Raw genomic sequence first — 23,017 nt, forward strand, 5'->3', positions numbered from 1 at the left:
CTACATCGATACATCTGTCCAGAAGGGCGGTCTCTCAGGAATGCCAGGCTGTCTGGAACACACTGGTGTGGTGACACAGCTGATCAGGGAGGCAAGAGAGAACAAAGGCAACCTGTCAGTGCTGTGGCTGGACCTAGCTAATGCATTTGGCTCCATTCCACACAAGCTGGTTCAGCTCACTTTGACAAAAAATCATGTCCCGAGCAAGTGCAGAGACCTCATTGCTGATTATTACGCCAATTTCAGGATGAGGGTCTCGTCGGGAGCAATAACATCACATTGGCACAAGGTAGAGATTGGTATTATCACAGGGTGCACTATCTCTGTGACACTATTTTCCCTAGCCATGAACATGCTCATCAAGTCTGTTGAGCCAGAGTGCAGTGGACCCCTATCGAAATCCAGACAGCGGCAACCCCCCATCAGGGCATTCATGGATGACCTCACAGTCATGACGGAATCAGTCTCAGGCTGTCGGTGGATTCTGAAGGGACTCAAAAAGGTAATGGACTGGGCCCGGATGCGATTCAAACCAGCCAAGTCAAGGTCCATGGTGCTGAGAAAAGGAAAGGTAGAGGACAAGTTTCGTTTTAACATCACTGGCACGGCCATCCCAACCATCACAGAGAAGCCAGTCAAGAGTTTGGGCAAGGTTTTTGACAGCTCCTTGAGAGACAACTTCTATCCAGTTGACCTGCACTGCATTGGATGGCTGGCTGAAATCCGTGGGCAAGTCAGGACTCCCGGGAAAGTTCAAAGCCTGGATATACCAACACGGCATTCTACCCAGGATCCTGTGGCCCCTCCTTGTCTATGCAGTCCCCATCTCAACAGTGGAGAGCTTAGAGAGAAGGGTAAGCAGCCACCTCAGGAGATGGCTTGGATTACTGAAGTGCCTGAGCAGCCTTGCTCTTTATGGGAACACTAATAAACTGCAGCTGCCCTTCAAAACCTTGGAGGAGGAGTTTAAGGTCACAAGAGCAGAGAAGTGGTTCAGTACAGGGACTCACGTGATCCAAAGGTGGCTAAAGCAGGGATCAAAGTGAGAACTGGAAGGAAATGGAGGGCAGAGAACGCAGTTCAAGAGACAGAGGCAAGGCTGCGCCAGAGGAGCCTGGTGGGAGTGGTCACACGAGGCAGAGCTGGGCTAGGCTCCTTTCCATCTCCCCGAACAAACACCAGTGGGAAGGAAGGGCGCCGCCTTGTCCAGGAGGAGATGAGAGCTGCTGTGGAAGAATCAAGAACCATCAAGGCAGTGGGAATGAAGCAACAGGGAGCTTGGACAAGATGGGAGAACGCGGTCGAGAGGAAAGTGACTTGGGCTGAGCTGTGGAAAGCCGAGCCCCACCGCATTAAATTCCTCATCCAGGCAGTGTATGACGTACTCCCAAGTCCATCAAACCTGCACACATGGGGCATAGCAGAGACATCAGCATGCCCACTGTGTTCCAAGTGAGGAACTCTGGAACACATTCTCAGCTGCTGCACCAGGGCACTTGGAGATGGGCAGTATCGCTGGAGGCATGACCAGGTTCTTAAGACCATCACTGAAGTTATCAGCGAAGGACTTGTGTACGCGAAGGAAACCATCGCCTTTGTCAGAGCTGGGGAGCAGCCAACCCCGGCCAGAAGTACCTCTGCAGGAATCCTAACCTCTGTAAAAGACTGGCAGCTGTTGGTGGATCTTGAGCATCAGCTGAAGTTTCCCGGCCACATCGCAGTCATCACCCTCCGACCAGACATTGTCCTTGTGTCTGAGGCCAGTAAGCAAATAGTGCTGCTGGAGCTGACCATCCCGTGGGAAGATCGCCTGGAAGAAGCCTTTGAGAGGAAGCTCTCCAAATATGCGGGACTGGTCAGTGACTGCCAGCGGGCTGGTTGGAGAGCAAGGTGTTTCCCAGTGGAGGTTGGATGTAGGGGTTTTGCAGCCCGTTCCCTAACCAGAGCACTCAGCTGTTTGGGCATCGAGAGAGAGGGAAGGAGGAGAGCCATTCGCAGTACCACCGACGCGGCAGAGAGGGCCTCAAGATGGCTGTGGCTCAAGAGAGGAGAGCCATGGAGTCATATTAGCTAGTTAGCCATCTGGACACGAGCTGGGGCCTAATCAGCCATGGCTGGGTCACCTGGAGGAGGGCGTATTATGTTGAAAGACCCGAAACACCCGATGAGACCAGGCACATAACTGATGATGTGTCCAGAGGCATCAGTAGATGTATGTACACAGTTAACATGGATCAAATAAATAAACAAGTGCATTCAATATTTATGTTAAACAACAAGACAATAAAATGCTCCACAAACAAAAAATAATCTGAATCAGTTTTAATCCAATCATTGGCTATAACTGAGTGAGAATATTGTTAGATTAATTAAATTACAAGTTCAAAAGTAATTTCTGTGAGGGAAACTGAAAAAATACAACACTTGCTTGATAGAAATAAACAAAAATATTTGATTAAATATAAATGTGTTCAAATTAAAGACTATGACTAAAAATAATTTAGAATTTTCAAAATAAGACAAACTAAATAAAAAAGGTTGTCAAAACAGAGTAAATACTACATTGAAAAATCCTGTTTGTATTAACCATGTTCCCTGCACTCCTTTGATAATGTACATAATGTGCACTATATACTTATACTGGTATTATGGATTATTTTCTACAGCAGTAAAAAAAATTATAAACCAAACTTTTACTGTGGTTTCCTAGAAAAGTAATTCGAAATCTACCTGTCCTTGACACGTCACCTTTACTTACTAATGACAAGGCATGATGTTGTGCTGTGTCAGCTGAATGTAGGCAAATGACAATGTTTTTTTTTTTTTTTCATACTTGCTCCTTCTGCCTCAGCTGCAGCTTCCAGCTATCTAAGTACGCAGTAAGAAATATAACCTACAGAGGGCGCCAGTCATAAAAAGATCCAATACATAGATGGCAAAAATGAAATAATTGTATAACTATCAATTAAGATTGATAATGTGCATTAAATATTAATTTCATTACATTAAGGTGACTAGAGATGTAAACATTTAGTGAATCAGTGTTTGACTTTGGTAAAAGGATATAGGAATAAAAGTAACTTCTTTTTAATCCTTAATAAGCACATTTACATGAACCTCTTTGGGTCTGATATGATTTAACGCTGTAAAAATGATGGAAGCTAAGCTGCGGTCACACTGCAGGTAGTGGACACAGAGGTTTTTATTATCGAGAATGCATTCCTCCAAAGAAAGACGAGTTTCAGCAAGGTTAATACCTGCACAATCCCAAATCCCTGTTGTTATCTCGAGCCGTCTTGGCTCTCTTCACACTCGTGGGGCCCTCCTGATTAGCTCCAGGTGAGCTCTCTTCGGCTTTCCTCTTCTTGCTGGTGTCTTTTGCTACTTTTTTCGGGGGGCTGCTGGTGCTGGCTGGGTCATCCTCAGGAACTTCGCCATTACCAGCATGCTTCCCGTTTTTCTTTGCCTCGCCGCCTTTCTTAGCACCCCCTCCGCTGGATGCTACAGGCTTGTTGGGGAGCTTCTTGCTTTTGGGGGTTGAGCCGCTTGCCTGAGGAAATAAACCATGCAAACTTAAGTGTGAGTCAGGAAAATTTTAAAAGTAACTTAAGTAAAAAAAAAAACATCTGTAAACATCTGTTGAAACTAGAATAGTCATCCAAAAGAAATAACATTTAGCTTAAAATGTATATAAGTGGTGTAAATCTAATGTTGTGAGCCAGTATTTTTTGACTTCTGGAGGCAGATGCTGGTGCAGAATGAAATGCTCAGATACCTTAGAGATGCAGGCTGGGCAGTACCAGTCACCTTCCGGGATGCTGGTGATCTTGGGTTTGTGACAGTAAGTGTGACAGCCTTTGTCACAGCCGTCACACAGCAGGAGGAGATCATCGTTGTCCCCTTTCTTGCAAATCTGACAGTACTACAAAATAAGAGCACACATTTAATACAGGAACAGCCTCTATCTAATGACAGTTAGCTGAGAAGAAAGTGTGTGGGTTTCTCACCACTTTCATGATGGACCTCTCCCAGGCGATGGACTTCTGAAGCTGCTGGATGCACATGGCCAACTGAGCCGCACTGCGTACCTCACCGAGAGCCTTTCTCCAAACCTTCATTCCGTGTGCGACCTCTTCTTCACCCCTGAGAGGAAGACCAAAGCAGATCATGAGAGCCTGGTATTGCTGATAAGTGTGTAATTATGTGGATTAATCTTTTCCGAAACACACAAACAGTGGAGCCAGGTGCCATCAGCAGACCATAAAGAGCACCAGATGTGCAGGCAGAACGACTTGGGTCAGGGTGTGCGGGGGGTGGCAGACAGAAAAACACACCAATCTTTGCCACATTAAAAGGCAAACGCCCATGCAGAAAGAGTGAGTGTATGTTGATCAGTGGTGGCCAAAAGGTTTGCCCACAATCAAAGTTACGTTGCACAACATCATGCAGATGTAAAAAACAACAACTGTAAACAAGGTGACAATACAGAGAAGATCTCCTTCCTTTCCTCCTTAAGAAATAAACTGCACAAGAGCCCAAAACAAACACAAATGCAAAACAAGCCAGCATGTTGTGAACAAAGACCCCCACCGGTGGACTGGTGTGGGAAACAGAAACAAACACAGAAAGAGGAAAAGGACTTAGTGGAAGAGTTGGGAGCTTTGGTTGGAGAAATGACCTACCCTTCCCTGTCAGCACTACTGGATGGGGCGGGTGCAGGGACAGTGACCGTACCCACATTATCCAGCCTGATCTGAATGGTGGTACCTAAGGGGCTCCTCAGGTACCTTCTCTCGATGTTGCGCTCCAGATCGGCCAGACGGGTCACTGCTATGTCCAGCGGGTTGTCCAGGTGACGTATCACCCCGCCCTTCTCCCCCCGCTCCTCGGGATGTTCTCTGGAGTCTTTAGAGTCCTTGTCTGAAGCTGGCGTCGTTTTGGTGAGAGGCTTGTGCTCGTAATACACCAGGTCCTCCCGCTCCGACTGGGGGTCGGGATACGTCCATCCCTGCTGAATAAAATGAACTCCTTATTGTTGTAACCTCTGAGCATGTCACACCACAAGTTTTTTTTCAAAGCACTTTCACAATCCAATGTCTCACCTTGACTTGCAAGCTGGCGGCTGTAACCTTCCTCTCCAGCTCCTCAACCTGCTGCAGCACGGCGATGTCCATTTCCATCGCCTGCTCCTCCACACACCAGCCTCGCACTGACTCCACGCTCACCTGGCTCTCCTCGAGCTCACGCCGCTCAATCATAGCCACTTCATAAGAGACACATCAGAGACTCATCAACCACAAACCCAAAGGCTTCATACAAGCAGTCAGAACATTTACATCCTGTAAAGCAGTGGTTCTCAACCTTTTCAGACCGCGACCCCCAAAATAAAGGTGCCAGTGACTGATGACCCCACCGTACCTAAAGGTGATTGAACACAGACATGAGACAGGACCATCGATAAGGGGAAATAAAGGGGAGAGCTTTTGGAGGGTAATGTAATTTTAACAGGAACAATTAGTTTACACTGGCAAATAATGGGAATAACAAATCGTGAATGTGGCTAAATTGGCAAAAAAAAAGCATGAATTATGGTTAAAAGAGATTAAAAGTGACAATAATGAGTCTACAGATGTGACATTGGGAGGGAAAAGTGCTGGAAAGGGCTTATAATTGCAGAAAAGACATTGAAATTTGATGCAGAAGTGGCAGAAATGGGAGTAATGTAGCAAAAATGCATTAAAAGGAGCAAAAATATGGCAAGACAAACTGACAAAAATACGTTACAATATGGCAAGTTTTGCATAGTTGCAAAAACTGACTCAAATTCTTCAAAAAATATTCTTAATTTCTCGAAGGCATTTGGTGAACCCAAATGGGGTCCTGAACCCGAGGTTGACAACTCCTACTTTCAAGGAAAGTGTAAATAATGACCACTTCTGTGGGCTGTTCCAACCTGGAATGCATCACTTACCGTCCCTGTGTTTGGTGCACGCTTGGGGGATGATCTCCACATATTTCTGCATCTGCTTGTGCAGGACCTTCTCTCTGATTCCCCGACTGTGGAGGGTGTTGACGAGGGCCCTTAACTGTTCAATGTCAGACACTCGCCACCAGCCTGTCAGCATCTCTGAGACATTTAGGACAAAAGCTCATTAAAAACCAAAGACGCTGAATAAACGATACATGAACAGATAAACAGTGACAAAACTTAGGTTTCATTTTGTAGTTTTGTGCCTCACCTTCAGGAATTGGCTGAGGGTTGAGGTGGTCGAGGCATTTGGGCATCTCGAACGCAGGTGAGGGCATGGAGGAGCTTTTCTCAATGCGAGGTAAAGGTGATTCACTCTTACTGGAAACGCTCGCTGCCGTGTTGGCCTCTAGAGAGTGACCCTGGATTGGGCTGGGACTGCTGCACAGCGGCAGGTTGGGACTGATTACACCACTGTGCCAGCTTCCAAAAGGAACCCCGAGCAATGATCCGCCCGACTTCCCCTGGGGGATGAAAGGAAAAGCCACAGGGTCAGGAAGGTGGAAAATAGTAAAAAAAAGGAGCATTTTATGTAAGCTTGTAGAAAGCAAAGTAACAGCTGTGACCTTGTACGGTTAGACATGTTTGTCTATTCACAAAGATCTTCCTCTACTGTCAAGATAGATTTTTTAAATAACTGTCCCAAAATGCGCACACAACCTGTCGTTAGCATAACAACCAGTGGGTGGCAACATCACTTAATACATATATCGAGCTGCGTCTAAAATCTTTGATAGAAGATGAATTGTTTTATTGAATTAATCGAGGCTTTTTCGAGTTAATATTTAAAATGTATTTGTTAACACTTTACTTTAAGTTTTATACATAAGGCTGACATTACGCTGTCATTATCTGTCATTAGCATGAATAAGGTGTCATGAAGGCTGTCATTAAGTGTCGCTCGCTAAATTATGACACCTTTCACTAAATTATGACACTTTGGAGCTATGTTGGCATTTTTTGGGTTAGGTAGAGGGATCTAGTGGTGTTAAAGTAAATAACAACACTTATGTCAGCCTTTATGACACCTTATTCATGCTAATGACAGGTGTCATGTCATAATGATGACAGCGTAATGTCAGTCTTATGTATAAAACTTCAAGTAAAGTGTTAATATTTATTTTATTCAATTGTAAAAATAATCTTATATTTAAAATTCAAATGTATGTAACCCATTGAATAATAACAAATGGGTCAGTTTTTCTCATACCTAAGGTTGATGACTATTGTTTTCTGTTCGAGTAATATCACTTGATCAAGCATTTTTTAAGATTACACACTACAAAGAAAGTAATAAAAGTATTTAATGATTTGTGCTGATATCGGATCGGATTAATGTCGGTATTGGCTAACACACAAGGTGTTGTATCGGAAGTGAGAAAGTTGTATCGGGACACACTAAGAAATAAAAGTATAATCTAAAAAACAGGCAAGTATGTGAGAGTATGCCCATAATTATCCAGAGCAGCCTTACCTGTAGAGCAGACAGTGGGTAGTTGAGAAGACCAGCTGGGTGGAGTGGACTCGCTGAGGCTGAGGCAGCAGAAGGCGTTAGAGGAAGTGCAGGGGACGGAGGAGGGGATCTGGGTCTGCCAGGGGTGGAGGAGGCCTGAGGAGACACACGTGAAGCTCCTGGAGGTGTTGTGGTGAGGGAGGAGATGTCGCAGGGGCTCCGAGGGAGTAAACTAAACCAGTGTCCACTTCTCTCCGTCAGGACTCGGAGCAGCTGGTCGTTGGTCTGGAATGAGAGGTAAGGCGACGGAGCAGGGGAGGAAGTTGGAGGGGTGTCGTCTGGACTCTCACGTGGAGCAGGTGGGTACTGAGTAGACAAGGAGGTGGAAGCCGAGGGAGAGATGTTTGGAGTGTCGTTAGTGGTCACTGTGGAGGGAGTGGCTGCTGCTGCTGGCTCTGGGGTATTACGAGTGGGGGAGGAAAATGCTACAGTGGTTGGAGCGATAGGAGTTCCTCCAGGACTCCCGTTTTGTCTCACGTGGGGACTTCCCATTCCCCCAGACTTTTCTTTGCCATTGTCCGTGTTGCAAAGCTTGGAGACACAGCCAGGCTGCTGGTAGAAAAGCATCTGTGAGATTTTCTTCCCATCATGCACCATTTCCTCCTCTTTCTGCTCGTCCAGGTCAAGGGAGCAGATGCTCTGCTTGTCCATGCTAGTGGGTTTCTCCTTCTGCAGGTCCATTTCCTGAGGTTCTTCTTTGACTATCACCTCCTCCATTTTTCTCCTCTTTCTCTGTTGCTCCTCCTCCAGCTCCTCTGGGGCTGCACAAAACAATGTATGGATTTAGAAACGAAATATTCTGATACAAAAGCCAAGCACTTAACATTCAGTCTTCTTTAGTCATCTATACCTACTTATCATGGGACAGGATAAATTAAATCTCAGCTCCATTAGCCACAAGGATAAATCACAGGGCTGACAGACAGTGTGTTGATTACGGTCCTCTGCATAATCAAACTTCACAACCTGATTTTTAAATATTTTTTAGAGTTTGAGGACCATTTCTAACTATTACCCAAGCTTTCCCTAAAGTGTCCTCACGCTTCACAGGCTTTTGGTAAAGAGTCGTTCTAACTAATGAGAATTTTCAGGATAATTTATAGCTCCTTTGTGAGGTAGTAAGGTATTAAACATGAAAATCCAACGACCCAACACATGCCCTGTTGTAAAAGTTATTTAGTGTAACTTATTACAAGAAACAATGTAAATCAAGTGACATGAACCGAAATGATGCAGGGTTGGGATGATATAAAGTTCACGATACAATAGATGATACTGGGCTCACAATAACGATACAGGATTATATTTTTAAAGGGCAAAAAATACCCTCCCCAAAAAAACAGCTTAAAAAATGCTTTTATTTGACTAACACTGCATATTTACATATACGCTGGTTTTGACCTTTTCAACTCAAATGAATATAAAATATGCAATAAAAAATATCACAAAGAAGACCAATATTTCCTAATTAAAAAGCTACAAGTGCCAAAGAGACTGACAATACATGCCGGCCTAAAATTAAAACCAAATCATGTCATCATCATGACATTCTTCAAAAAATATTTCCTATCTGTTCATGAACTTTGCAACAAGTTTTATTTGACTGTGACTGGTGTGAATAAATAATGGTTTCTGTAACGCTTTTTGAGTCTCCACAAAAAAAAAGCGCTATATAAGTGTGTGTGTGTGTGTGTGTGCCCACCTTCTCCACTTTCCATGGCCTCAATGAAAACCCCGCCACAGTGTGGAAGCACCCAGTACCGGCGGCGGTATCGGTCCTGGCCATACATCATGGAGTGCAGGGAGTGAGATATTTCAAACAGCTTCCGTCTGGTCTGATGATGTTGCTGCAAAACAAATGAACTCAAATGATATAAACAGTCCAGCTGTAAATAGAAGACATTCATGTAACCTTAATGTCCTTTTTGTGATCGCTGTAATATATATCAGCTAATGCATGCTACAGTAATGAGGTCATTTATTTGGTTAATTAATGCCCTCATTAGCAAATAGCCCTGTGTCAGCATGCATGTTTGGGCAATGTACAAAACACATGTTTGTGTTATATGCAAAACAAAACGTATATTAAAATAGACTGCACAAAAATTGTGTGTGTGTAGAATTTTAAAAAAGCACATAGTAATATAACAGTACAGCCAACGCACTGATAGTACAGCATGTTTTTGTGCTTTATCTTTTCATTGCCATCTTCCCAAGAGACTGTTTTAATCTTTTTTGTGTTTAGCACATTCAATCACACGTTATCAGCATCAACCCAGCATGCGTCGAGTTTTTAGACATTTATATTAATGAGTACTGCCTTTGTCACAGTCTTTGTTCGTATTCAGGAGGAGCTCACCTTGGATAATTTCTCAATTTGCTTCTCCAGCTCTTCCAGACTGGTGGCTTGTTCGACTTCGTCCTGATTAAACACAATAAATGCAACGGTTAGGAGATGCTTTCTAAAATGTGGCTTCTTTTTTTTTTTTTTTGAGTTGTTGCATCAAATTACCTCGTCACAAGTCTCTATTTTCTTAACCTTTTTAATTTCTTCCTCTTCCTCATCCTCCTCTTCCTCTACCTGGTCATCGGTTTCGTCTTCATCGTCGTCATCTTCTTCGCTGTCGTTCATCTTTCTCTTGCGTTTGGCTGAGGAGGAAGGAGTGCCGACAGACTGGTTCTCCTCCACGCACACGTTGGCCTCCCTCTTGCCAGTGCGTTTGGCGTGGATGGCCCTCAATCTTTCATAAAACACACACACAAACAGTGATGACGCATGAAGGAGTTTAGACACTGACATGCGAGAAATGACGACTTACTTTTTTAGTTTCCCCTCCATGATGATCTTGTCCTTCCTCATGTTTGCCATCTGATCCAGGCTCTTGTCAATCTCACTGAGGGAGGATAAAAATATGGCGATCATTACAAGGAATAACTCCATTAAGGTCAGTCAATGAAATTTTGGCTATGCAAAGGCACACATTTTTAATATGTTTTTTGTAAATTACTTATCACCAGACAGCGACTTGTGAAACAAAAATTAATTTGCTATTAGATATTTCAAATATTTAGTAATACAAACGGACCTACAGTAGATGACAATATGCCTTAAATCAGTATTTCTCAACCTCGGGGTCTGATTAAAAAGACATTTTTGAAATTTTTACTTTTAACTTTTTAAAATTAAAACAACACACAATCTGAGAAACTGTATTCTCAAATATCATTCAAATAAAATGCAGTAAAAAAAAATATTTGAGCTGGCACTCAGATATTTGTCACTGATCCTGTCTGCTCTGTATTTGTAGAGCGTAATAACAAACATGATCAAAAAATAATTCTTGAAAAAGAAATGTCGAGGGTCGCCAGAAATTCTTGATATCAAAATTGGGTCACGATCCAAAAAAGGTTGGGAACCACTGCCTTAAATTGTTGATAAAAGTTAGAATTTCCCCTTAAGACGGAAAGAAAACATCGCAAACACCTGAAAGTTGTTTGCAAGTATGTAAATAAGCAGCTTCCAGCCAACATGTACTTATCAGTGTTCAGACCCTTCAGTTTCTGCTGCTTCTCTCACCTGATAACAGCTCTGCTGCAGGCCAGCTCGTTGGCCAGGAAGCCAAGAATCGAGGTTTTTTGGGTTGGTGTGTGAGCCTGGAAGGCCTTGGTCTTCAAGCTAAGAGCCAGAGGAGCCAGTTCTGTGTTGGCACAGTGCGCGCCCATGTACATCTGTAACACCTCAGAGACATTATCCCTGTTGATGCCAACATTAGTCAGGTGGTCACCCAGCATGGTTTTTGTCTGAGAAAAGATGAAACAAAGAAAGAAAGAAAATCCTTAAAAACATGCTGAAATGAAAGTAGTTGCACATCTGTGCATGCTGTGCTCGTGTTCATTGTTCTTGGTATAAAAATACAAATAAGATTAGTATCCATATGCCAGAACAAAGCAGGACTCACCTTTTGTCCAGGGGGCAAACCAGGATCACAGACTGCCAGGGAGAGCATTTTGACCAGAAGGTCCTGGACCTGACCCATGCTGTCCCCTACATTGAGCAGACCTTCCTGCAGCATCCCTAACGTGGGCACGTCTGCGTTCAGGTCTAGACCCAACACCTTTCCGAAACCTCGCAAGAATTGCATCAGCATGAGGCAGTCGGACACGGCTTGTCCTGGGAGGATGAGTCCAGGGATACGGGAAAACTCTGGGAGAGCCTGCACACAAGACCATGATCCAAAGTTAGCACTGATAGAATTTTGCTTAATTTTTTATTTTATTTCATGCATTCATAGTATGACACCATCATCAGGCTAAATACTATTACTTTATCATTTTGTGTGTTTGTAATTTTTGTATCTTTGTCAAATATCTTCTGACACAAGTCGTCATTGCAAAAAATAATTGGTTCTCAATGGTTCTTTAGGTAATCAGAAGGACAATAGTTCCTATTTGTTTATAGAGGAGAAATGAGGTGAGTTAGCTTTCTTGGCATTATCTACAGTTCTATAAATTAGAAAGCAGCAATGATTTGGTTTAATTTCTTAAACAGCAGCCTGTGCCAAGCTAGAAAAAAATAATCATTGTTTGTATGGAGATTAATACCACAATGGTGATTTCATAAAGCTACCAGGGGTTTACTAATTTTAATAGAAATTTACCAGTTTGGATGTTTTTTTTGTTGTTGTTGTTTTGTTGATTCACAAGAAGGGATCTTTTAACTTTTGAATGATGGGTAATCGTCAGCTACACTTATCGACATAGCCTGGTTAAATGTAAAATAAAATTGTATATTTATAATAATAATAACAATAAATGGGGAATGACGGATTGTGACTGTGTATAATCTGCTTTTGCATATTCAATTGTGAGCAAAAGATTGAATTTCAAAGTCAATATTTGGTTAGTTCCCAAATTGCAGTACTTGGTTATTACCACTTGGAGGTGCACATTATCCCATTTAAAATAGTAATGGGTATAGTTATTGTGTGGTCTAACACCTGACTATCTATTAATAACATAATATTAATGAAAAAAATAAAATAAAAAATAATAACCTTGTGGTCAGAGAGACACATATCTTCGTTTGGTTTCTTCAGTTCTCTCGCTATCTCCAGCTCCAGCCTCCGCTGCTCCAGTTTGCGCTCTTTGTTCAGGCGCTTCTCATCCCTTTTCTCCTGCCGCAAGCGGTCGCGCTCCTAGACAGTTCAAAATTCAATGAGGCATTAGATCGTGTATGTGTGTATGTGTGTGTGTTTGTGTGGTGCATTTGCCTGAGTGTGCATGTGCAAACAGACAAGAGGGTTTACTTCACTTTGCTGAGCAGTGTTAGAATTCAGCATAATGCTGCTGCGCATTCAAAGAAAAAGTGCTTAAGGGCCAAAATCTTTTGACTTGGTAAGTGTGTGGGGGGAAATGAATGAAGGGGGGGAAGAAAAAGAAAACCATGGAATAATGACTTGTGCTGTTTTTTTTTTTTACTTCTTCTATGGAGTGGACTGTGTGCACTGGTACAGTTCTGCATTTAAATATGTGCATAGAAAGTACCTCGGCCTTCTTGCGGGCCTCGACAGCCTTCATCAGCATTACGTGTTGCCGCCTCCTCTCCCTCTCCTAGAGACGCAAAACAACAAGCACATTAAACAGCACACACGGCCCAATCCAGTCCTCAAGGTTGGCTTTGCTTTACACACAACGATGTAACACTTTGATGCACTAAAATTCAATAGAGGAACCAAACTTCAAACAAACACACAATGATGCTTCACAAATATACACTTTCACATGTATGGTGGAAGCATAAGTGAAGAGTACAGTCGTACAATGACAACCAAAAAAGCAACACATAGATGCGATACAAAGTAGATGTGATGGCAGGCTGAAAAAAAAAAAAAAAAAAAAGAGAAGCAGCTGAAATCAGTGACGGCGCCTCTAAAAACTAAAGCTGACAAAACAAAAGCCGCGCTGGCAATAAGATCAGAAAATGAAACATGGAGTCAGAGCAAGTATCTATTCCTCTGATGTGTTATTCCAGTGTTGGCTGGTGGACGACAATGAGAAATGGACGGTAAAGAGCAGCTAAAAATGAAGCAGTTCCACCTCAGCGCTTTTGGCAGCTTAAGCATTCGCACAGTGTGTGACTGCTGATGATGAGACATCTATGTTCTTTGGTGAATCATACACAGCCTACTGGAAAAGGGCACTGAAATCACTGGTGACTGACTATCATATCATTTGATCTCTTTAGGTTTCCTGCTCTGGTGTATCAGCCTGTCATTCCCTCTGTGATCCACCAGAAAGACACAATTACCACTATTAGGGCTTTGCCAAGGACATTTCCTGCACATAGGGACAAAAATGGCCCATTTCTCTGGATTGTTTTGTCACTGTAATAAACAAAACAAGCTGCACTTTAAGCACCAGCCAATTATATTTTAGCATTACGGTTTGGGATCCTGGGAATGACCATTACAAAATATACAAGCAGATTTTGGCATTATAAATGACTTGTTCTGATGGGTTTATCTATATAATGTAAACTACAATGAATAAAAGTGCTAAGAAATATCCGGCTCAATTACAGCATCTGCTAAGGAAGTCATTTATTTACTTTAGCCTTTATTTATTTATGTGTTTGTTTGTTTGTCCTTCAGCAGAATTACATCCAAAGTACTTTAGAGTTTGACAAAATTCTAACCAAAGAACGACTTTACACAATGGAATTTTCCCATAAAATTTATAAGGGATTCATGTCAATATTCTGATTCTCAATATCCCTAACTCTTGGATCTCCATACATTTGGGCCTACCGTATAGTTATTAATGGCGATAGAATATTCTTCCAAGGCTTTAAAGTGTGAATGACCATGGTAACATGCTCAAAATCATTGATCCAAATAACTGACAATATCTGGCAAAGAGGAGATTTAGTGCTTGGCAGAAGTTTACGCTCTCTGACTGCTTTTTTTTTTTATAAAAAAGGTTCGGTCCACAGTGATAAGCAGACCTTTTAAATTCAGCTGAGACTGTGTATGAGTAGAAAAAGGTTTCAAGCAGGAGTGCAAGGCCAAAATAAATGCTATGCAGAGTCATATTTGTCCACATGGTGGAATGAATTCTACACCAACGGCACCTTTAAGCAAAAGACAAACCATAAGTGTGCCTCTCACTGTCACCACCATACAGACAAATACTCTCAGTAGCTGATTTCATTCTTTGTGCAAAGCACACAAACAGTGGACGACACAGAGGCTGGGGCGGGAAGGGTTAAAGTCCAGCACTCTGTGGACTGCAGAGTAGATGCACGGACGGACAGACACAAGCTCAACATGTGCGGCCGAAAATCGCCAAGCACTTATGGGTAACACAGGCGACTCCAATACAACAGTTAGACAATGCATGTGATGGATGGAAACTCCTCGAGCACACTTTGAGACAGTGACTGTGGATTGGCAAGTGGTCTTTGCAATGCATTCTGAGTAGTAGGGGGTCGGGGTGGCGAGATAGGGTGGGGAGGGGAGTTGGATAGGGGGACGGGCACAGAAGCTGCCTGGCCACCGTGACAGGGTCAGTTGTCCCTCAGGATGAGCAGATGGAGGCAGCATACTGACTTTTGTTTTTTTTTTTGTTTTGTTTTGTTTTGTTGGTTTTGCTGGAAAGCCATGCAGAAGAATGTAGTATGACAGCAGCCAGTGCTACACTTAATGCATTGCTATGACAACCATAACACGACCAGTTACACGATGCAGGTGTTAGATGTACAAAAATAAACATACCCATACCATATCTAGTCTATGCCTCTCCAACTCCTGGCAGAGAGAGTTGGCAAAACATTATGGAACAGAAGTCATTTCCAGTACCGCTATGCACGGCGTTCAAATTCAAGAAATACTGACAACATTAAGCGTGCTCGACAAAAAAAAAGTTTTCATCCCTTTGAATGTTTTACAATTACTGATGGATGATTATGGCTCTTTGGCTAAAAAGATCAGGGGACATGTTTTTAATCAGACCTCTCCTTGTAGGAGAATTCCTGGTCTAGTTGAAGACTGGGATGTGGTCCAAAGATAAGATGCTATTTTTAGAGGACACAAAACCATGCACATCATGTCTCCCTGTGAGACATGGTGGTGGAATCATCATGTTGTGAGTGTAACTTTCACCCTGCTAACATGGTAGAACCTACATTGAAGTGTCATATTGTGTATTTATATAGAAACTGATAGTCGAAACAAAAAAAATGAATACATCTTTAAAATTAATACATTTCTTTGGAGTGTATTAGTTAGATTTCATCATGAAAAACTAAGTGAAGAAAAAATTGAAATATTTACCAGACAAGGCAATAGGCCAACATGTTTAATATTCCTAAAAGCTGTGACTGCAGGGAGCTAGACATATGTTACATTGAATGTGTTTTTTATTAAACCTAATAGGTTCCTTTTGGGAAAAATTAAATAAGAAATGTTTTGTGCTTCTACTTGAGTCCTCCTTTTTTCCTATTTATGAATTCTGTTCCTTTACGTTTGATAAAAGCCATACAAGCAACCAAAGGGTAAAACATTCAAAGGGGTGTCTACTTTTCTTCGGCACTCACACACACACACATATATATATATATATATATACTGTCCTTAGCTTTACATTTTCTTTCACTTACACTCGGACAGCTTCTCATTATTAGATTTAATTATTTAATCTACGTTTAGGAGAGCAAGCAAGTTGCCCCAAGTGCCTACCTGGTGTTTGAGAATCTCCGCCTGCTGCCTTCTTAACTCTTTTTCCTAGAGGACGAGAATGAGAAGATGAGAGTAAAATCAATATTCCTCAACGCACCAATATCATGAAAATGGTAGGAGACTGATGTGATTTCAGCGCTTTTCAAAGAGCTATCTTAAATTCATTGCCAAGTAGCGTTTAAGCATAAAAGGCTTCACATCAAGGCACATGTAGGTATTTAACAAGATGTGTTTAATACAATATAATTAGAGGTTTCTTTAATCAAAGCCTCATCTCACATGCTAATGAAGATTGCAATGCATTTACACATTTCTAGTGTTTTCATTGAGATAACAAACGTACCTTTATCCGTTTTTCAGCCTCCAATATTTTGGCATTGACAGCTTCTTCCTTTTTTCTCCGTTTGGCCTTTGAATAAAGATTCAGAAGGTCAACAAAGACAGACACACATCAATCAGTCCAGGCTGACGGCTTTTGCAGCACGTTGACTGATTGTTTTGCGGGTTTTCCGCTTGTTGCAAAGATTTCATGCTTCTGAATGCCAGTCAAATTTGTAAAACACAGTGAATGAATAATGTATCTCTTTAACACCTAATTGTGAAAATGTTGAAACCTCCTGTTAAGAATGGCTTGCCAACCGTGTCAACTCAGAATTGATTTAGTCCTGCTAAAACACTTTGAAGCTCTGGCAGAGGAAATGTGCGTGCGTGCATGTGTGTGTGTTGTGTTTCACATGGGTGAGATGTGCATGCATTTAGAATGTGTTTGTGTGTAGAAAACGCCACCTTTTTTTCTCTCGACCCACTTATGTTACTGTTGTCTGATAGAGGAAAAAAATTTAAAAAAAGGACTTTTCTGTCCAATTTAAATACGGTCTGAAGAGGCAGCAGCAGCCATTTTAATATTCAACAGCCGTCAACCAAGACCAATTTAGCATTAGTTCCATGTGGAATTATGCCTAAGAAGACGCAACTCCCTCCAATGCATGCTGCTGTTCAGTAATGAGCTTTAGGAAGATTAAAACACTATAGACTGAGGGGCTGGAGCCATCCAGGAATGTTCTGCTTAATCAGTGGTGTGGTTGGATCAGATTCTCTACCTCCAAAATTTGCTGCGCTCTCAGTTCCTTCTCAAGCCGAATTTGCTGAACGCGCTTAATCTTTTCCTGTGAAGGAAGGAAACACAATCTTCAAATATTTGTGGAAAATCCTTTTTCTGAGCACTTTTTTATTTATTTTTTTTATCAGAGGTAGTCAAAGGGACACAAAAATAAGATTTGCTACAACAGGTGATGGAATAGAATAGAAAAGCCTTAAAATGAACAGCTGCTGAAGGGCAAAAAGGATATGGAAGTCCTAAAGGATTTTTTTTTTATAAAGAAAATATAAGGGGAAAGATGATGAGGTGGACTTACCTGCTGCTTGAGAATCTTGACCTGCTCCTTCTGCTTTCTTCGCTCCTCCGCTGCCATGATAGCTACAACAAAAAAAAAAAAAAACAGCGTTTCAGGAAGGTGGAAGTATTGTGCTACTATGTGTGTTCATATCTCAGGTATGTGCAGTTTTTATACATAATTCATTTTAAAGAATTCACCGAAAATTAAAGTGGAACATATTGAAAGGGATTAATTAATTCAGAACAAGAGTAGGCCTACACAGAGCAGTTTAACACCTTACGACAAAGTTTACTTTAGTCACACAACTTTTTTCAAGAAATTTACTTTGAAATTTACTTTGATCAAAACATGTCAGGAGATCAAAGTCAAATGTAAAGTACATTTACTGAAAAAACCTTTTCTAAGTAAATTAAACTTTAACACATTATTTAAAAAAAAAAAAAGACAAATTGAACTTGCTGGAATTAACACCTTTCTATTTCTGCAAAGGAGGTCATATTTTCAACCACATACATTTTGTTTGTTGTCTGTTAGCAGGGTTAGGTCAAAAGTACTTCACGGAATTTGACAAAATTTTACCCAAAGACAGACTATACACAATTACAGATTCCATCAAATTTTGGAAGAAATCTGGATAAATTTACTGATTCTGGATCACTTTCAGAAATAAAAAAAATCGCCATTATTGGTGAAAATTAAAAAATTATTATCTCGGTTTATAACTGACAAATCTTTATAGAATTTGACTCAGTTATGTCTAGTTGATTCCTCAATGATCCCACCAAGTTTAATCCGGATCGGACCCAGATTGCAAATTTCATCGCAATTTGTTTCATAAAATGAGAGTTCTGGAAGGACTGTATCATTTTCAATGGGGGAATAAATTCTCCAAAAACACTCCAACGGAAACTCCTCCAAACAATGTGTCCCCATCTATCCACAAATTTTTAAATCTGACTTGTCAAATATTAAAACTGATCAGTGTTATTTTAGGAATGCAACATGTAATTTCTGAATTTTCTTATTTATTTCACATTTTTAGGTTTATTGTTTCTTTTTCCTACTTGTTTCTGTTTGCAGAGGGCTAAGTAACGTTCGGTTACGTTGTAACCTTGGTTCTCTGAGTGGAGAGACTATCTCTCCACCCAGTTACATATTCCATATGTACGGGGACTGATCCCACTGGGACAGTTGATGTGGATATTTCTTTAAGACACACCACTACGTGGCCCATGCACGGGCTTAAAAGCCACAGGTGTGCATGCAATCACTGATTCACATTGATTGGAACGGTTTCCTAGCAGTTTCCTGTCTCCTCGTGGTCTCTCCATTCAGAGAACCAAGGATACAACGTAACCAAACGTTCTCTATCGTATCGAGACTAACTCTCCACCCAATTTCATATTCCATATGTACGGGGACCCTGTAAGACACACCGCGAGGAGACTGAGGAGACAGAGCAACGCACCCCTCTTGTACCCCCCCAGGGTCCCCGACCCTGGTAATCGAATGAGACGTCACCGCCACCAGTGTTCCAACAGTGCAAGTGAACAATGACACCCAAAACCATGCTATGTACATAATACACATACGTGGGCCCCTGACACCGCCAGACGCATGTGCCTACCCCTAGCCGATGCGCCAGACGCAGCCCCCGGTATGGCCGACCCTGCCAGACGCAAGGATCGTGCGTATGTGTACGGAGGGTTAGCCGGACGGCCTGCCTTCCCGCTAAGCCCACGGATAAGAAAAAAAAAACCAGGCCACCTCTAGCTCACCATCGCAGGGGTGTAAAGGAGAGACCCTGGTCACTTTGGACTAGTACCCAGCACAAGTTCCCCAAAGGAGGTGCCGGTAGCCATATTAAGGCTGTAAAACCTTGCAAAGGTGGACGGACTCGCCCACGTAGCGGCCGCACACACTTCGGAGAGGGTGGCTCCCCGCCACAGGGCCCAGGAAGCGGCAACGCCTCTCGTGGAGTGCGCCTGTACCCCTCCCGGAGCCGGACCACCGGAGTCTGTGTAAGCCCGTTGGATCGTTTCCACGATCCAGTGAGACAGCCTGGATTTAGACACCGGCTGACCCAGGTGCCGGGGCTGAAAACAAACAAAAAGCTGGTCGGTCTTCCTGACAGCACCAGTCCGCTCAATGTATACCTTAAGCGCCCTGATCGGGCATAGCCTCGACCCTTCCTGCGCCCCCTCATCCCTGTCCCGGGAGGGGCGGAGGGACATCAACTCTACTGGCTGGTTTAGGTGAAAGTCCGAGAGCACCTTCGGCAAGAACGCAGGGTTTGGGCATAAGAGCACACCCGCACCGCCGGGCAGGAATCTACAGCAGCTCTCGTGCATCGACAGAGCCTGTATTTCCCCGACCCTCCGCGCTGATGCCATCGCTATGAGAAACGCAGTCTTCAGTGACAGCCACTTCATGTCCACCGTTTCCAGGGGCTCGAAGGGTCAGAGTCGCAAGGCAGCCAGCACCAGCTTCAGGTCCCATGTCGGGACCGCCAACCTTCTACAGGGGCGAGCCTAGCAGCACCTTTCAGGAACCGTGAGACGAGGATGCAGTCAACCTCGGCCAACTTGTTATCACCAACACGAGCGGCCTTGAGTGCAGCCACCATCCCCCTAAGGGTGGAAGGTGATCTCCCTGCCTCGAGCAGCTCCTGTAGATACCGGAGTATCTCGGGGGCCGAGCAGGTCAGTGCATCAGCCCGATTCAGCCTACACCATGATGAGAAGTGGTCCCAGCGGTACGAATAAGCTGCTCTAGTCGACAGCGCTCGAGCATCCTGGATGGTCCGGACCACCGACCGAGCTAACCCCATGCCCAACAGGCTGGCCCTCTCAGGGGCCGGGCCCCCCCTGGAGAGCAGGTCCGCCCCCAGGTTCACCAGCCCGGGCACATGCATGGCTCTGAGTGACAGGAACCTCTTGCCTGCCCATGTCCACAGACTGTGTGCCACCCTGCAAAGGCCCGGGGAACCCAGGCCCCCTTGCCTGTTGACGTAGGCCGCCGCCGCTGTGCTGTCCGTTCTCACGAGTACGTGACGGCCATGCAAGCTGAGTTCGAAGTGCCGAAGAGCCAAAAACAGGCACCAGTCCAGCTTCTGTTGGCACCTTCGCCTCCGTGGACCGCGCCCCATCCCGTCAGGGATGCATCCGCAGAGATCACCTGGCGGTGGAGCATGAGACACAGCTAACTCCGTTTGGAGATGTTGGCCGGTGTTTCCCACCATGTTAGGGCCGAATGCAGTCTCCTGGTGACCTCCACTTTGGCACGCAGGTGCCTCTGTGGACAGAGCCCCCAGAAAAAGAGGCACCTCTGTACTGGGCGCATGTGCAGGAGTACCAGCGGCACCACCTGCACCGATGCCGCCATAAGGCCCAGGAGGCGAAGACAAAGCCTCCAGGTAACCCTGGTTCCCAGCGAAAACCGGGAGAGGCAGATCCGGAGGGATTCCTGCCTTTCCAAAGTCAGTGTCACTAGCCCAGTCCTGGCATCCAACCACATGCCCAGGAACTGGGTGGCCTGTGCTGGCTGTAGACTGCACTTCTTTTTGTTGATCCGCAGTCCCAGACTCGTGATGTGTGCCAGTAAAACTGTCAGATGGTGGCGACACCGCTCCTCCGTCTGTGCACATATTAGCCAGTCGTCCAGGTAGTTCATCACCCGGAGACCCCGGCAACGCAGAGGCCCCAAAACTGCATCCATACATCTGGTGAAGGTGCGGGGGGTCAGAGAGATTCCGAAGGGGAGGACACAGAACTCGAAAGTTCTGCCTTCGAAGGTGTGCCCTTCCCAGATCTTTATTTGAAAATAGGCATCCTCCAGGTTGACGGTTGCAAACCAGTCACCTACCAGGAAAGCCTGCTTCACTCCCCGTATGGTCAGCGTCTTGCATTTCAGAGGACGGAGGAACTTGTTCAGCCCTCTGAGGTCTAATATTGGCCGGAGGGTACCATCCATTTTCGGGATGAGGAAATAACGGGAATAAAACCCCGCCTGACGCTGCAGCTCCAACAGCAGGTCGTCACTGCACCCCTCCTTCAACCGCTGAGTCAGATGGCGTTGATACAGGGACAATATGGCCCCCGTATTGCCAAGCTGAGTCTGGACCGTCATAGCACCATGCATTTTGGTGAGTAGTGCTTCCATTGTCCTGCAATTTTTACTGGGGTAGCTACTTCTCCCACGCACCGATTGCGACGGTGACACCAAAGCCGGTAAAGCCTGGTCCACCAGAGGTAAAGGCCCACAGCCAATCCTCTCACGGTTGTGAACCGCACCTAGGCGTCTACAGAGCCCAGACCAGCGACCTGACGGCGACTGGAATTGCTTCTGGAGCACCTCCTCAAAGTCCGAGAGGAGAGGGACGAGGAAGCGTGCGGAACGACTCCCCTCCACGTCATCGAACCGGGAGGGGGGAGGCCCCCGGTCAGATGGCAGCTCTATGCCTAATGCCGCCCTGCTCACAATCTCCTGGAGGAGAGGGGGTGGCTCCGCCCGTTCCTCCACGACCGTTTCCTCCCCCAATGGGAAGGCATAACTGTCTGAGGGCTCTAGGCTCAACACATCGACCTCACCATCCGACTCTGAGTCAGATGGGCGGCCCCTCTCAGCCCCCACCGATAACATAGCTGGGGGCCTAGGAGTGGGAGGCTTGTCAAACCAGCCCTGTGATCGCACGTGCCTGACCGACAGAAGCCCACCACTAGTGGGCAAAGGGGGACACAAGCCGGCTGAACTCTGTGCTGCTGGAGCCACAGTCCTAGGGCGCTTGGCCGACTGCAGTCCATGCACAGGTGTGGGCGGCTGTGCCCTAAACACATGGCATCGGGCCTCCCTCAGTCTCACCGATAAGCAAAAACAGCTCATACAGGAGGATGGGTCATCCCTTGTCATAAATGCATGATCACTGCCCAGGCACATCACACAGTACTCATGGCCGTCCTCTGCAGGCATTCTCGTAATGCAGCCCCTGCAGGGAGGTCCCTCTTGGCTTGCCATACTGACGTAGCAGGCAAACCAGGAAGTGCTCTCGCACGCTGTGTTTTGTTTGTAGCCGAAGCAGCTAACAGTTGCTACAGCCGTCAGAGGACACAGCAGGGAGCCCACACACACACACACTGGAGGACAAGCAGATGCAGAAGCCGGACAGCCAGCAATACACCTCGAGTCGCTCCAGCGCCAGGTGGAGAGGGGACGCCGCACCACGCCCACCGACCAGGTTGGCTTCGGGGGTGGACTGTACCTGGGCGCGTTAGCAGAGTGGATCGTGCAATACGCCCTACGGGACCCCTTCGCCAGTTTCACTACCTGAGAATAAAGGGCAGACAAG

The 23,017-nt window shown here is 44.6% G+C and overlaps 1 protein-coding gene across 20 annotated transcripts in view; it reads right to left on the minus strand.

Moving 5' to 3' along the window:
* Positions 1 to 23,017, minus strand: part of LOC114454333 (bromodomain adjacent to zinc finger domain protein 2B-like) — a 109,151-nt gene that overhangs the window by 3,343 nt on the left and 82,791 nt on the right. For 9 of the 20 annotated variants that reach the window (XM_028434771.1, XM_028434730.1, XM_028434839.1 and 6 more), the window contains 21 exons: positions 17,692 to 17,753; positions 17,377 to 17,442; positions 16,620 to 16,685; positions 16,277 to 16,321; positions 15,320 to 15,346; positions 13,086 to 13,151; positions 12,596 to 12,736; positions 11,501 to 11,755; positions 11,119 to 11,342; positions 10,361 to 10,435; positions 10,054 to 10,282; positions 9,901 to 9,963; positions 9,244 to 9,388; positions 7,503 to 8,302; positions 6,240 to 6,492; positions 5,972 to 6,127; positions 5,103 to 5,263; positions 4,683 to 5,011; positions 4,008 to 4,143; positions 3,776 to 3,922; positions 3,258 to 3,550 (listed from right to left, as the gene is read on the minus strand). In XM_028434771.1, the coding sequence (XP_028290572.1) occupies positions 3,258 to 3,550; positions 3,776 to 3,922; positions 4,008 to 4,143; positions 4,683 to 5,011; positions 5,103 to 5,263; positions 5,972 to 6,127; positions 6,240 to 6,492; positions 7,503 to 8,302; positions 9,244 to 9,388; positions 9,901 to 9,963; positions 10,054 to 10,282; positions 10,361 to 10,435; positions 11,119 to 11,342; positions 11,501 to 11,755; positions 12,596 to 12,736; positions 13,086 to 13,151; positions 15,320 to 15,346; positions 16,277 to 16,321; positions 16,620 to 16,685; positions 17,377 to 17,442; positions 17,692 to 17,753 (3,739 nt within the window). The remainder of the gene's footprint in view (positions 1 to 3,257; positions 3,551 to 3,775; positions 3,923 to 4,007; positions 4,144 to 4,682; positions 5,012 to 5,102; positions 5,264 to 5,971; positions 6,128 to 6,239; positions 6,493 to 7,502; positions 8,303 to 9,243; positions 9,389 to 9,900; positions 9,964 to 10,053; positions 10,283 to 10,360; positions 10,436 to 11,118; positions 11,343 to 11,500; positions 11,756 to 12,595; positions 12,737 to 13,085; positions 13,152 to 15,319; positions 15,347 to 16,276; positions 16,322 to 16,619; positions 16,686 to 17,376; positions 17,443 to 17,691; positions 17,754 to 23,017) is intronic. The other 11 variants (XM_028434848.1, XM_028434806.1, XM_028434737.1 and 8 more) reach the window with 7 other exon arrangements.

Source organism: Gouania willdenowi, chromosome 3, assembly GCF_900634775.1.
Source record: "Gouania willdenowi chromosome 3, fGouWil2.1, whole genome shotgun sequence".
Taxonomy (NCBI): Eukaryota; Metazoa; Chordata; class Actinopteri; order Blenniiformes; family Gobiesocidae; genus Gouania; species Gouania willdenowi.